We start from the raw sequence: 15,587 nt of genomic DNA, 5'->3' as shown, positions 1-15,587 counted from the left end.
TTTAATACAGAACCAAAGGTTACTTACTATAATACTCTTCGCCCACTGTACAACTAGGGGTACGGTCGGTGGTACGGTAGGTCCGTTATGGTTTTGAAGATTCCCACCCTGTGTCACATGGAATTAGGAATATAGGTTAGGTGATAGGTCCGAATTAACGTGAACCGGACCCACCCGCTCACAGGTCGCTGCCGCGCCCTGCTCGCTTACTTTTCTATTTTCTTTTATGTTCCAATCTAACCTAACCAATCCTGTATAAATACTGTTAATAATTTAAGCAGGTATTAATTTAGAATAGTGGGTCTTGGAAGACAAACAAATCTCACAGGACCCACCAGTGGGACCATTGAGACATACCAGTCTCCACAGACCCACCGGTGGGTCCTGGAAGACTAAGCGCAAATTTTCGACTTTTTTATTTTACCATTGCGGTAATAGAAAAACATAGAGTCCGTGTCTAATTAATTTCGGTAAACTTATAAACCCTGAACCGTCTTAGTTTCTTGCATACGGACTACGTAACAGAAGGGGAATAGCAACCAGAAATGAAATAAAACATACATTCTATAAAATCCGTTTATTAATACCAAGCGAATTCACTTAATTACAAAAAAATCCACACATAAAACAAAACATTTAACTTATAATTAAATCACAGCTTTTATAATACTGCGTCAAATTAACATTGGCCGTGCAACGATATTACTAAATAGACTTGATTAAACATTATTTGCGTATTTTAATGCTAGAGTTGTTTAGTGGCAAATATACACATTTGCCGCAAGTAGGCTGTTGCACACACAAATTTAAGTGACCATACAACTAAAATCTAGACGTTACCTTTGTACTCGACGTAAACTATTTGCTATTGTGTAGACATTATATTATGTACCTTTTTTACACATAATTTATTTAGCAGAGATACAGCAAATAATTCGGCAAATACTGCCACACCAATATGCCCATATAATACAACAAAAAAAACAAATTGTGAGACAATGAGTAAAAAATATTTTGTTACTCATTGTCTCACAATTAACACTTCAATTTATATAACCATAACATAAAAATAAAATTTAAACTCAAATATAAAATATATGTTACAGTCAAAATGATCAAATAGCTATTATACATAATGACTGGTTATTATAAATAATACCTAATTTGTCCAGACAATGTAATAAATTAATTAATCTGGCTTTTAATCAGAAATTAATATGGTTGTGTAACTTAAGTTTTTGGGTTTTAAACTTCTTGCCAAAATTTGGGGAAAAATAGTGTCAAGATAAGTTTTTATCTATACAATGTATTATAGGTACTATTAAAATATCAATAATATTTCAAGATCTGAAAATCATTTCATAAAAATATGACTTAAATTAAAAAAAATATATTAGTACTCTGTACTGCTACACGCCCAACAGCCAAAAAATGGCTTAACAAATTTTATTATAGGAGGTTTCATTAGATTGGTTTAAATTCTGGGAAGAACATAAATTATATTTATAAATAGTTACATTACATTATCTTCTTTAAACAATAAAATTTTAGCACATAAGTAGCACTTATCATCATCATCAGCAACCAATTACTGTCCCACTGCTTATATCAGTAGCACTTATATCATAGTTAAATGGCACAGATCGAAACTAGTGGGCAACCGTTGCAGTTGTTTCATTATTACCATGCTCAGTCAGTATTATAATGGTTGCGTATGGTTCGATTTGTTCCATACAAATTAAAAATACAGACTAATATATAAACATTGTTCATGCCTATAATTGGCACTCATACGATTATTATTATTAATTAATTACCTTATTATTATTAATACTACTATAGTGTACTTCTAAGTACTATATAATGTATTGTGTGTGTTGCTGTTGGCATGTAAATAAATAAATAAATAGTTGGGCCTTATGTTCTTATCATATTTTATTATTGTACTAATAAACTGAAGAAATTATTTGTGCAAAGCTGTCTGGAAATAATGCTTAAATTTGATAAAAATAATCTAAATTACATAGCCCATTTTTGAGGCAGGTTTTAAGTTATAATTTATTAAAAAATCTGAAATTACCAACCAGAAAGCCAATGAAAATGGTAGTACGAGTATATAAAAGCAGTAATAACGACCATAGAGCTTGATCTTTCTGTAGTAAGCACTGTTATATACATGGGAGATCAATGATAAAGGATAAAGAATTTCTTACGGTATGGTGACGATCCACGGTAACCTCTACCAGTCTGACACTCATATGGTTCTGGGTTCAATCCCCGGCCAGCCAGATATCTGTGTGATGAATTTGAATTTATGTTCTGGGGGTGTTTGTGTATTCGCTTTTGTGTGTGTCCGTTGCACCCATGACACAGGGATTCATAGTGTGGGGCTATAAGTGTAGAAAGTGTCTTATGTTTTAATTTTTCTTTATTACTTAATTTCATTATTACCATGAACGCTGAGGACTAATTCAGAACGTCTCAACAAACGAAGCATTCCTCCTCATACTTGATATCTGTATTACACAAACAATACTTAAACATACATAAAACATCAGTTGATGGTAATAATCTTTACCGTGTCCATTTCTGGGTATGGCAGTGCTGAGAATGTTCTCAGTAGATTGTGTGTGAAGTTCAGAATGGCTATCTTCTTCGGCATTGCAACAATAACTGTGTGACCATTGTTACCTTCTAGCACATCTATGTTAAAAATTGGACACATTGAAACTTCTGGACAATCTGATCTTTCCATGAAGTTATACTGTTTGATGGGTTCAGCATTGAATATGTCGAACTCTCCTAATGTGTATGGTTTGTAGTATATTCGTAAGATACCAAATTTGGAGCCAACGAAGACGACGTCTCCATATATCCGGGTGGTAACAATGTCTTGTAACGAACTTTGTGGAATACTTTTGTTCAGCACGAACATCCAATGGAAGTATATCCTCCAATCGAGAACCTCTAAGAAGTTGTACTGATGCAGGAGGTGCAGTAGATTTGGGGTAGTTCCGAGAGACGTTGCAAATGACAACTTAGAGTCAACTACAGTGTAAATCTTCCGTTCAAATGTTAGTAACTGGAGTCTTTCGTTACTGTAGCTAACGGCAACAATACTATGATTCGAATGAACGACGAAATTGTTACTTAAGATCTTGTCCAGTCTACATGAATATAAGTTGTCGTTTAAGTTAACATAATATAATGCGTGATCTAGAAGGAAAAATTTTTTAATGTTCTCATATGTGGTGCTTTCGTTAGTATCCTTACGTTGTACAAATAATTGTAAGTGGAAGTTCAGGATAGCAATGAAGTCATCGTTTTCAGAGTATTTTAAATAGTTACCAGTGATTGGAGGTCGTTTTACAGGCTTTAAAGTTTCGACATCGTAGTAGACGATGGCGCCACGCTTGTGAACGCCGATCACACCGTTCCGGAGGATAATACAGTTACGTATCTCGTCTTGGACGTCTGCCGCTGAGCAGAACTCGTTGCGGTTCTCAATAGCGTCTCCCAACCTCGCCCAGAGACTCAGCGACCGGTAAATACTACACCAGTCCATACCAACACGGCACTGTTTACGTGCGACCTTAGACACGTTACCGAAATCAAATTCGCAGTGCCTTTTCCAGAAAATATCACTACGAGTCAACTCGTCGACTATTTCCCGCCATCTAGAACTTACTAAACGACATTTCACAAGATGTTTCACGGGTAAATACGCGAAGATCTGCAGGAAAATTTCGGTTGGAAAAGCACTTATCCAAAGTTGGTCTTGCATGTTGAATTGATTTTGGGTGGCACTTCAGTGATCAGTTAAACAAGTTTACGACGAGACATATTGAATTTTGCGTTTTTAAATGAAATAATTTTATCACAACATGACAGCCGAAATATATGTCACGTCCAGTGTTGGCAACCTGGGAGATGGCGCTGATCGTACCAGGGGCGTAAAATTATCGTATCTGCCGAAAAATTATCGTACATTTCATAAGAACGCGGGCGCGATTAGAGATGTGCCGAGTCAGGTCGACTCGAGGTGGCGTTTTTTTTTTTTTTTTTTTGGTCTTCCGTGCTATTGTTGTTTGTTTATTGTTGTACTCGAGTACTTTGGACTCGAGTACAACAATAAACATCATTAGGCGCGATGCACGCGTTCCGTTTACCGTAATAAAAATATATTTTTTATTAATAAATAGCCCTTTTTTCAAAAAAATTATCAATGAAAGGCATATATTATACGTTTATAAATTCAGTTTCCCAAAAAGTGTCAAGTAGCCAATTATCGTACATTTGCGTACGATAATGACTCGCAATCGTACATCGTACGGTGGTATCAAATTATCGTACATGTACGATAATTATCGTACGGTTGCCAACACTGGTCACGTCATTTAATGATTTATTTCATATGTCAAATGTCATTAAAAGGACGTACATATACCTAAATCATTAACGTTTGTCGTCTACGTCGTTTTATGACGTTTGACATATGAAACCAGCTGGTCAAGATAGCTTTTATTTTTTATAATATAGGAGTAGCAGACGAGCATGCAGTCCACCTGATGGTAAGTGGCTACTGCCGCCCATGGACATCTGAAATCAATCCTAGACACGATTAGATATTTCTTCCTGAGGTCGGCCACAGATGCGCCGCTACACTTGAACGCCTCGGGAAAGTATGTCTCCCTTACCACACCCTTCACAAAACGGAACACAGCAGCGCCTAACACTGCTGTTATTAGGCAGAAATAGGTGTGGCGGTGGAGCCGCCGAAGTCGAACCACAAAGGGTTCCACCCAAAGAGTAAAATAATATTGGTTCCACCACTTTCAAAAGCTTTTTTTAAGTTTATTTATTTTCGCTGGGCGAACTCATCATCCTGTACAAACAAACTATTAAGCAATAGGGAATATGCATGTGATTTAGATTTGCTTGTTATTTTTTTCCTCTGTACATTACAGTCCTGAAATTACATCTAAACCATTATTTTTTCTTTATTTCGTATTAAATTGTTTAAAACTTTAATCAAAAATCGTAAATTATGCAAGCGAAATTCAAATTTGCAAAACGCATTCCCATTGATCGAATCGAAAAATGACGTCACATAGAACACGCTATGTGACGTCATTTTTCGATTGTTATCGACGATGTTTATCGGCGTCGATATTCAAACTGTTTGAGAGAAAATTTGTTTTTGTCTATATTCCTACTAGTGATGTTCCAGATATCCGTATCCGCGGATATCCGACGGAAAAGTAAGATCCGTATCCGTTACTTTTCTCGCGGATCTGTTACGGATCTTTCAACTTATTAATTTTCAATTGATAGGGTGAAATGCTATATAGGTGATTAGATAGATTTAAAAAACTATTAAATTCAATTCAAGTATTCTTTATTTCTTAAAATCAAATATTTGGCTCTTATATATTGCAAACTATCTTTATAATAAGATCAATATAAGAAAATGAGAAAACCAAAACTTAAATCTTTTTTATAATTGGCTACTTGGGGGTCGTTCAAGTATTACGTAACGCAATTTGGGGGGGAGGGGGGGTCTTGTGAAACGTTACGATGCGTTACAGGGGCGGGAGGGGGTCTCCGTAATACACGTTACGTAACATTTTTTTAATAAAAAATAGGGAATTAAAACTCTTAAATTGGCAACCCTTTTCATTTACGTTTGAATGAGCTGGTTCAGCCGAACTAAGTCCTGAGTATCTGTTTGATCCGACAGCGACTAGGTGTAGTTAAAAAGGACAAGTATATTTTTGCCTGGCCGTGAGTGGATGTTTTATTAGTTTTTACTGTTATTCGCATTAAAAATCTCTTGTTTTATTTCTTAGTATTATAAAGTAAATATGTAAGTAAAAGTATCCCAAGGATAAAAACTATAATATTACTTTTTAGCGAGTTTAGGGTACAAATTGACACTTGAGTGTTACGTAACGTTAGGGGGGGGGGGGGTATAGAAAAACGTTACGGTGCGTTACAAGGGGGGGAGGGGGGGTCAAAAATCTTCAAAAATTGCGTTACGTAATACTTGAACGGCCCCTAATGACACTTTTTAGGAAAGTGTTTTAATGAATTCATATACGTATTATATATGCCTTTCATTGATTATTTTTTCGAAAAAAGGACTATTTATTAATAAAAAACTAACTGATTCCTTCCTTTCGATTTACTATTCTAGTATGCTCTGCTGGCATTTCTGTGTGTGTTCTGGGATTGATTATATTTTTAAAATGTAGCCACATTACTAGCCTGCTTAAAACTGATGAGTTGGCGCCGCATTGTTTGCGTCGACATAATTAAAAAAAAATGTTTGTCGAAAATCCATCTGATTTTTGCTATTCTAATATGCTCTGCTGGCACTTTAGTGAGAGCTCTGGGGTTGATTATATTTTTAAAATGTAACTAAATTACTAGCCTACTTAAAACCGATGAGTTCCCTCCCCCCTGTTTGCGTCGACATAATTAAAAAAATGTTTTTCAAAAATCCATCCGAATTTTGCTATTCTAATATGCTCTGCTGGTACTTTAGTGTGAGTTCTGTGATTGATTATATTTTTTAATTGTAGCTACGTTACTAGTCTATATAAAACATAAATTCTACGTACTTATTAATTTTATTGTTATTACACGACGTCGTGTACGTGCACGAAATGGATAGCGTATGGAACTTTGTAAAATATAATTAAAAATTGTAGAATATTGCACAATGTGCAATACATTTTTTGTAAATCTTTGCTGATGCAAAGATTTACAAAAATTGCATTGATATGCATAATAAAGTGTGTTTTTTTTTTTTTTTTTGTTTTTGCGATGGCTTCTCGGTCTTATGACCATTTTGCCAATGTCAAGTTGATGTACGTTTAAAAACGGGGAAATTCAAAATATAAAAAAGTAAAGATCGATTAATTTGGAAAAGGACAAGGATCAGGGAAGTTTAGGAAAATATAGATAAATAGGAAAGGAATATAAGTATTAAGTAATTATCAAAGGTTGATATTGTTTGTAGATAAATAAGATGCTAAGATTGAATATATTTGTGGATTATCAAATATTAATAGGGTAGTAATACAAAGAGGAAAAGGAACACGGAGAGAAATAAGGCTTTGCAACAAGGAAGAGCGGTCATAAAGTGGACAAGCAAAAAATATATGATTTAAATCCCCCTCATCAACACCACAAGGACACATTGCGTTATTAACAATACTAATTCTAGCTAGATGTTTGGGAGAACAGACATGACCTAGTCGTGAACGTATCAAAATAGATGTAACTTTTTTACCAAGTTTAACCCTAGAGAACCACGGTTTAGCTGGAATGTTAGGTTGAATAAGTGCATAAAATCTACCTTTAAATTTACAAGTTTGAAACCAAATTTCATTCCATGATTCTCGAAGGTAAACCTTAGGCAAGGTGAGTAAATCATAAGTATAATTGATGTATGGACAAATATCACCACATTCTATAGCATCAGTCGCAATCTCGTCAGCCCTAACATTTCCCTTGATGCCGCAATGACTAGGTATCCATGCAAATGATACCTCAGTATGATTAATGGAACAATTTAAAAGTAATTTTCTAATTTCCATAATTGGAGGACAATTTTTAGCTTTAAGTGGAAATTTAGCTAAAGCTTGTAAAGAACTTAAAGAATCAGTAAATATGACGGCTCTCCTTAATTTCATGAGTAATACATACTCCAAAGCCTTCAATAAACCGAAACACTCGCCTGTAAAAACAGAAGATTCTGGTGGTAATTTAACTTTCTGTACAATCTCATACTGCTGATGGTACACACCCACACCCACGCATCCAGCGTTTGACTTTTTTGATGCATCCGTATAAATAGAATGCCAGCCATTCCAATTAGTTGTCAGAACGTTATTAATTTGTTTATCTATTTCTTTACTGTATTTATTTACACCAATATTGGAACATATATTTGGAGATATGGTTATACACTTATAGTCGTATTTATAAACAGGTAAAGTAACTGACCGGAATGTTGGAGATGATAAAGATTTAAATTTTTGATAACTATTAACAATACAGGTTTTATGTTTCCAAAATGTTGATTTCTGAACATTTTGTGACAAAATTTGTAATATAGGAAATAAAGGATGTTCAGAAAACTGTAAAGATCTAAATATGAAACGATCTGATAAGTACTGACGTCTTAAACGCAGAGGAGGATCATTACATTCAACTTGTAAGGCGTTTATTGGACTCGACTTCATGCAACCTGTTATTAATCTCAGACATTTTGATTGAATATTGTCTAATTTTTTCCAACCGTGTAAACATCCAGGCTCTAATAGAAATGTACCATAGTCAAGGACGCTTCTAATTAATGCATTATATAATAGCTTTAATGAATAAGGGTGAGCGCCCCACCAAACTCCCGTGAGACACCTTAAAATATTAATATTACGTTCACACTTAGAAGCAATATATTCACAGTGTGGAAGACCAGTAAGCTTCGAATCTAAAACTATACCAAGAAATTTGGTTTCTGACTTTATCGGGATTTCATCGTTGTCAAAAAGAATTTTTACCGCAGGGATGCTTCGTTTTCTAGAAAAAATGACTGTAGTACTTTTGGGGGCAGATATATCTAAACCATTTAAAATTAACCAAGACTTTAATGAATCCAGTGAATGTGAAAGTAAATCACAAGCAATGGGAATTGAAGCATTATTGGTGTATAAAAGAAGATCATCTGCATACTGTAACATTTTTACGGGACTTATGATGGAGTGTACTATGTCATATGTATAAATATTGTACAAAAGTGGACTGAGAACAGACCCCTGTGGGAGTCCTTTCCACACAAGTCTCTCAATACAGGTGCCGTCATTAACAAACAATTTAATTTTCCTCTCAGTGAGGAGGTTTGAAACAAAGTTTGTGAGCATCTCCGGAAGACCCAAATTATTCATCTTTTGGCGTAACACTGGAAGAAGGACACTATCGTATGCAGATTGAATGTCTAAAAATACAGCTACAAGTGACTCACTATTTGTGAATGCAAGTCGAATATCGGTACAAAATATAGCAATGCTATCTAATGTACTTTTACCTTTTCTGAAACCAAATTGAGTGCTTGAAATGAAGTTATTATGTTCAATGAACCATTCTAAACGATTTTTTATTAAATGTTCAGCTATTTTTGCTAAAACGGATGATAAGGCTATAGGTCTATATGATGTAGGTTGTTCAGGGGGTTTGCCCGGTTTCAATATAGGAATAATTATCTGTGACTTCCATAAAGGAGGAATTGTGCCTGATAACATTACAGAATTAACTATATCTAAATAATAACTACGCATAGATTCATTAAGATTTACAATAAAAGAATAGGGTATAAGATCTTCACCCGGAGCAGAATCCTTAAGATTTGATAAAACATTATTTAATTCAGACATTGTAAATGGGGAATTAAGACCGATTTGTCCATCGATTGAACTATTAAGATGTTGAAAACATTCCGCTTTTTCAGGGGCATAAGGTGGAGCTAACTTGTCCATAAAATTAAAAGCAAGTGTTGTCGAAAGATAAGTGAAATTGGATTCTTTGTAGACTGAACGGAATCGTTTAATATTTTTCCAAACAACTGAAGATCGGGTGTCGGGTGAAACTAATGAGCAGAATGTTCTCCAACCGTTAGACTTTTTCTTTTTCAAAAATTTATGTGTATTATTAATAGTTTCAGATAATATTTTGAAGTTCTCAGGTGTCATTTCACAGCTATATTGCTTTTCAGCCTCTTTTCGCTTTTTAACGGCCTCCGTACATTCTTCATCCCACCATGGTGGAGATGAAATTTGGTAATTTTTTGTAATGTCATTTCGTTCGGGAAATATTTTATTAGCTGCCCCTTGCAACGTGCTTACAAAAGCATAATTGCAAAGAGGTTCGTTATTATAACATACTTTAGGAAGTAACGTGAATTTAGAATCTGTATAATTTTGATAATCTGCCAAATTTGTTTTATTTAATCTATATCTGGGCCGAATCATATGTTTTTGTGACAAGTTATGGCTAAACGGTGAAGGCATGTTTATTAAAATTGGATAATGATCACTGCCGTATGTAAGAGGAAGTGTATCCCAGGATAATACCGAGGCAAGGTTAGGTGAACATATGGACAAATCAACAGCACTTATATTCTCAACGGGACTAGTACGGCGTGTAGGCTTACCTGTATTTAAAATACACAGATTATTACTGTCTATTATTTCTAACATTTGTTCGCCGTAATAGTTATTTATGGCGCTGCCCCATGTTTGGTGATGACAGTTAAAATCTCCTAAAATTAAAATTGGTTGCGGCAGGGTTGATAATATTTCTTTAATTGTATCAAATACTAGTAGGGAAGGATGAGCAATGTAAACTGTCACATAACATACATTATCTATAGATATTGCGAGAATTGGAATATCATCATTAACAGGGAGAGAGACAGAAGAGAAATTTACAGAATTTTTGACAAGGGTGGCTATGCCACCATAACCATCTGATCTATCCTTTCGGAGACATGTGTATCCAGGTATTTTAAAGAAACTACCCGGAGACAACCATGTCTCCGAAAGGGATATAAGTAGTGGGTCATATTTATTAATTAAATAAGCAAGATCAGTTTTCTTGCTTATTATGCTTCTGCAGTTCCACTGCAGGATTTTGGATTTGTGATCCATTATCAATTGTGATTTGTTTCATAATTTCAACCAGAGCAGCAGCGTTGTTCGGTGAACATATATTATTTTGTAACAAAAGATTTATTAAAGATACTATTATTTCATTTACATTTGATTGTTTATTTACATCTACATTTGTGTTAATTAAACTGCCATTACTGGGCAATGGAATATCATATTCTCTAATCATAGATTGATGTGTAACTTGATCATATCCTTTCTGTTGTTTAGGAGGGGAGCGAGGTTTTAAAAATACTGTTTTCTTATATGAAGATCTATTTTGTTGGACAGTTGAATGATTGGCATGACTTAACTTATTTGAATCCTGGATAACATATTGTTGCTGAGGTGTTTTTAAAGCATCTGAGTAAGACTTTGGGATAGGAGGATGCAATTTTGATGCTTCTGCATATGATATACAACTTTGAGCCATAGTTAATTTTATTTGTTTTTGTCTAACAAATTCGGGACAAGACTTGTCAGTTGCAAAATGAGCACCAGTACATGAACAACATAGCGCACAATCATCCTCAATATCACACGAATCACCAGTGTGGCCTTCACCGCACTTAAAGCAGCGTGGCTTGGAGCGACACTGGGTCTTTGTATGACCATACCTACAACACTGATAACACTGGATGGTAGGGTAGGTGTACAGTTCAACAGCAAGAGCATTATAACATATATAAATATGTTTTGGTAAAATTTGACCATCAAAAGTTAACACAACAGTTTGTAAAGGTTTCCACACAGGAGAGCCATCAACCATTACCTTATAATTAAGACGTCTAATTCTTATTATTTCTCCACAACCAAATGGTACTGTTATAGATTCTTTAATATCTTCAGGCGACCATTCTACTGGCACACCTCTAATCAAACCCATTCTAGTAATACAAAATGTTGGAATAAAAGCTTTTAAATTATTTGAATTTAAACTGGAGTGTTGTAGGAATGTATTAGCATCAACATGGTTTGAGAATGCTAGGGAGATCTTGTTCCTGCCAATCTTTTTAATGCTGCCATTGATAATATTTCTAAAGGAGAATTTTTGAAGGAACCTTCCAAATGAAACGGGATGAAAAGTAGTTGGATCATTAGGGGACAGAAGATTACGTTGCACATGAACTATGTATGGTGAAATATCTGAATTTAAAAATACTTCACGATATATTGTTGTGGGCTGTATAGGATTTGGATTTACAGATTTTTCTATTGTACCAGATTCAGGTTCAACTGTTTTGTTACGATGTGATGAATTTTCATCACTATCACAGTTACAATCGTTCTTTGTATGTGATTGTGAATGACTGCTTTTCCTTTTTTTATTACAATTTTTACAAATTTTCTTATGTTTCGGACGCTTGCGATAGCTTACATTTATGGAGGCATCTGTATCTACACTAGAATCATTGTTGGAAATTGTAATATTACATGCAACCGGAGGAACTGAACCCCCGGGGTCCGGGGGTTCGTCCATAGTAAATAAAAATATGAAGAAACTAAATAATGTAAAAACTTACCAAGAGATATAATGAAATAAAAGAAACTAATAGGCTAATAGAAGTAGTTAAGAAAGATAATTTTACAAACTCCACTGATCAATGTTTAAAATTTAAAATTTCTGCTAGAAAATGCTCCCGCCGTCTTCAAGATTTCCCGCGCTTTTTTCATATAATAAAGTGTTGTCTGTAACATGCAACATCTGTCAATGTCAAGTAATCAGTCAAAATATAAAGCAAAACAGCTGATTAAATTTGAAAAGGTTATGTGATATTTCATATTATAAGATTATGTAAAATGGATGCAGTTCTACTTGAAACTTCCAACACGAAACATAACACCAAACTATCATCTTTTGGAAAAACTTTAATATATGCCACTGGTGGTTTAGCTGTCGGCGTGAGTGTAATATGTATACCATTTGTGTCACCAGCGATAAGAAGAGTTTGTTTGCCGTACGTCCCAGCCACAACTGAGCAATTAGCTGGAGTAACTAAAGCTCTAGCAGGTCGGAACGGGAGGTTACTGGACGTTGGCTCCGGCGACGGAAGAATAGTATTCACAGCCGCTAAACTAGGTTTCAAAGCAGACGGTGTAGAACTTAATTCAGTGTTGGTCTACTACTCAAGATTAGCAGCACTAATAAACCCGCTGTATAGAGGAACAAGATTCTTTAGGCGGGACTTATGGAAATTTGACTTGAAACCATACAACAATATAGTGATTTTTGGTGTAGAACAAATGATGAATGAGTTTGAAAGAAAAGTGCTGAATGAAGTGAAAAGTGACACTGTTATAGTTGCATGTCGATTTCCTTTGCCCAATATGGTACCTGTAGAAACAATTGGGCATGGTGTAGATACAGTTTGGAAGTATGTTGTAAATAGATAATCAAGATATTATGAAATAATAAAAATACAATAGATTACATATAGTCCATAAATAGTTTATTTTGTAAATCCATTTCTTATAAGAACTTTACTTAATATAGTTCAATCTGTACATATCTGCACTGATGTTAATGTGTAAGATAGACAATCCCTTCCAATTTTAAAATCGCCCACTTCTTTTTCTGCCTGTATACTTTGTGTCTGGCCTGGTTTCTTTTCCTTGCTTTCTCCTCCTTTCTTTCTTCTCCAAAAGCCAAGCCCTTGTGTTTTTCAATGGTTTTCCCCGAGCACCTCTTGTTGCCTCCCTTTTGGCATATTTCACTTGCAAACTAGTTTCATCTTCATCTGTACCTATTGTACAAATACATAAAGGCACATTAATTTACAATAAATAATTTTATATTATTTACATTAATATGCTAAAGCATACTTATTACTAGCCTCAGAATTGCTATATACTAAATAAATTTAAAACATAATATGGCAAAATAGCTATGAACTAATAAAGCAGTTAAAATTAAATTAAAATTGTTAAAAATTATAATTGATTTCTATATTTTAATTCCCATACCTAAAGCTTTTGGCAAAGGCGCTGATCCTCCAGTCATAAGCACCAAGAAAAACTTCTTTGCTTTGGCTGAGTTAGGGTAATCCACAACAACACCTCCATAAAAACCTGCCTTCATTGCTTGTGAAGTCAGTAATTCCAACTGACTTTCATTTTCTGGATAAAATTGAAACACTGCTCTTGCTGATCTAGACTAAAAATAAGAAAAGCTTACACATGAACAACACAGCAATTAACTTAATGATAATAATTTTAATTTTACACTCTGTAGATTAATAAAGCAATAAGATGTGAAACTGAGTACAGATGTCCAGAGTACAGCTTCTTCCTCATAGTCAAACTTTCATGTAGATAACTCTTTGTTCAATTGACATAATATTCGACTTAGCTCTTCCACAGATATATGCATAAATATATAAGTGTATGCCATAAATATATTAGTGTTTTGATAAATAGTTAACCAATATGTTATGGTCACAATCTTCCAGGATTACAGAAAAAGATGAGTACCTAGCATAACAGCATAAATTGTATTGCAGCTAAATTAATATACTCACAAGTGATGCATATAATGTACTGAAAAACTTATGCAATCTCTTAATAGGTTGGTGAGATTTCTTATCAGCATTGAAGAGCCACTGTATAGCAGACACAGATACCACTCCATCAAAACTGCCTGCTCTGAACGGAACTCCCTCTCCCATGTCCGCGAGAATAAGATCTCCTTCCGTTTCTCTTTCTAACGCTACATCTGTAAAAGACAATTATTAAACTTAAACTTGAAATATAGGCTTATTTAGATACTTAATGTTTTATATTGAGTTAAATTTAGATGTTTTACATACAATTTTACTACAACTTCTAATAATTCTGATTCATAGTGTCATTACCCACTGAAAATGAAGTCAGTATTTTACGAAATTTTCATACAAGTTATACTTTAAAATTACCACCGATTATTACATAGTCAATAAGTAAAGAAAACCTAAAGTAGTCCTTAGCAAAATAAAATTGCATTTGCACATTATAGAAAAACAAATTATTCATCACTTGTTTTTCAATATTATGATTATGATATGTATCATGTAGTACCTAACATAGCCCGAGATATATCTAGTCCAATCCACATGTGTCCATTTTCTTCAAGTACTGCACCAGATAAGCCAGAGCCACAGCCAATATCCAGAAGTAAGCAGGGCGTATCTTCCGGTAGCAGCAGCAACTCCACGCATCTCTCTGTCATTTGAGCTTGAATATCAATAATCCTAGAGCTGTAAACAAACTCAACTTCAGTAAAGTATCTATCAGAGTAATATAATGTACTTAAAAGTAAAATCGGACTCACTTTTGTGTATATTTTCTGGCTTCTTCTTCATTGTAAAACTGGAAATTAAACAAAACTTGTAATTTATTATCATAATCATATCATAATATAAATATACACAAAAAACGACAACATTAAATGTCAACACAGAATTAAACTTACCAATTCTGGTGGTGCTTGATGTTCTGGTCTCTTTGACATTTTTTTATTTTTCCTCTCCTCTTAGTTTAAATCTCCAAAAGAAAAATTATTAAAGTTCATAACAATATTTATATTTATATTTATATTATTTATATTTCCTTAAGTTTTAATATTTATTTTTTGTTTAAATTATATTTTTTGTATATACTGTATATAGATTTATAATTTGTAAATAGTTAGATGTGTTATAAAAATAAATAATTAATAACAATAATAACCTCACATGTGCTTGACATAACCCCACTGTGTTGAATTGTTGATTGACATTGACGTTGACATGAACCATAGTAACAGTTCATAGAGATAAATCACACAGACAATACAATCTAGGAATAATATTAAGCATTGTTCTGAGGACAATATACTTAGGTATATTTTAGTATGATAGT

At 34.0% G+C, this 15,587-nt stretch overlaps 3 protein-coding genes across 4 annotated transcripts; 1 reads left to right on the top strand and 2 right to left on the bottom strand.

Moving 5' to 3' along the window:
* Window positions 1-562: 562 nt before the first annotated feature.
* LOC140746271 (uncharacterized) lies at window positions 563-3,904 on the bottom strand. Its single transcript, XM_073078349.1, has one exon. It carries the CDS (start codon window positions 3,782-3,784, stop codon window positions 2,555-2,557), a length of 1,230 nt encoding a protein of 409 aa, XP_072934450.1. The 5' UTR covers window positions 3,785-3,904; the 3' UTR covers window positions 563-2,554.
* Window positions 3,905-12,400: 8,496 nt separating this feature from the next.
* LOC140746270 (ATP synthase subunit C lysine N-methyltransferase) lies at window positions 12,401-13,149 on the top strand. The gene has a single exon (XM_073078348.1). It carries the CDS (start codon window positions 12,513-12,515, stop codon window positions 13,104-13,106), a length of 594 nt encoding a protein of 197 aa, XP_072934449.1. The 5' UTR covers window positions 12,401-12,512; the 3' UTR covers window positions 13,107-13,149.
* On the bottom strand, window positions 13,141-15,460 carry LOC140746268 (18S rRNA (guanine-N(7))-methyltransferase). Of its 2 annotated transcripts, XM_073078346.1 has the most exons (7): window positions 15,412-15,460; window positions 15,160-15,265; window positions 15,019-15,056; window positions 14,766-14,944; window positions 14,231-14,424; window positions 13,677-13,866; window positions 13,141-13,456 (listed from the first exon to the last, which is right to left on the bottom strand). In XM_073078346.1, exons 2-7 carry the CDS (start codon window positions 15,196-15,198, stop codon window positions 13,266-13,268), a joined length of 831 nt encoding a protein of 276 aa, XP_072934447.1. In that variant the 5' UTR covers window positions 15,199-15,265; window positions 15,412-15,460; the 3' UTR covers window positions 13,141-13,265. The 2 variants fall into 2 exon arrangements, with proteins under 2 accessions (XP_072934447.1, XP_072934448.1); XM_073078347.1 differs by lacking the exons at window positions 15,019-15,056; window positions 15,412-15,460.
* Window positions 15,461-15,587: the final 127 nt, after the last annotated feature.

This window comes from Epargyreus clarus, unplaced genomic scaffold, assembly GCF_041222505.1.
Source record: "Epargyreus clarus isolate Ecla_fem2 unplaced genomic scaffold, WU_Ecla_fem_2.2 ptg000012l, whole genome shotgun sequence".
NCBI classification, from domain to species: Eukaryota; Metazoa; Arthropoda; class Insecta; order Lepidoptera; family Hesperiidae; genus Epargyreus; species Epargyreus clarus.
The sequence above is the reverse complement of the archived record's forward strand: the minus strand, read 5'-3'. Positions and strand labels throughout refer to the sequence as shown.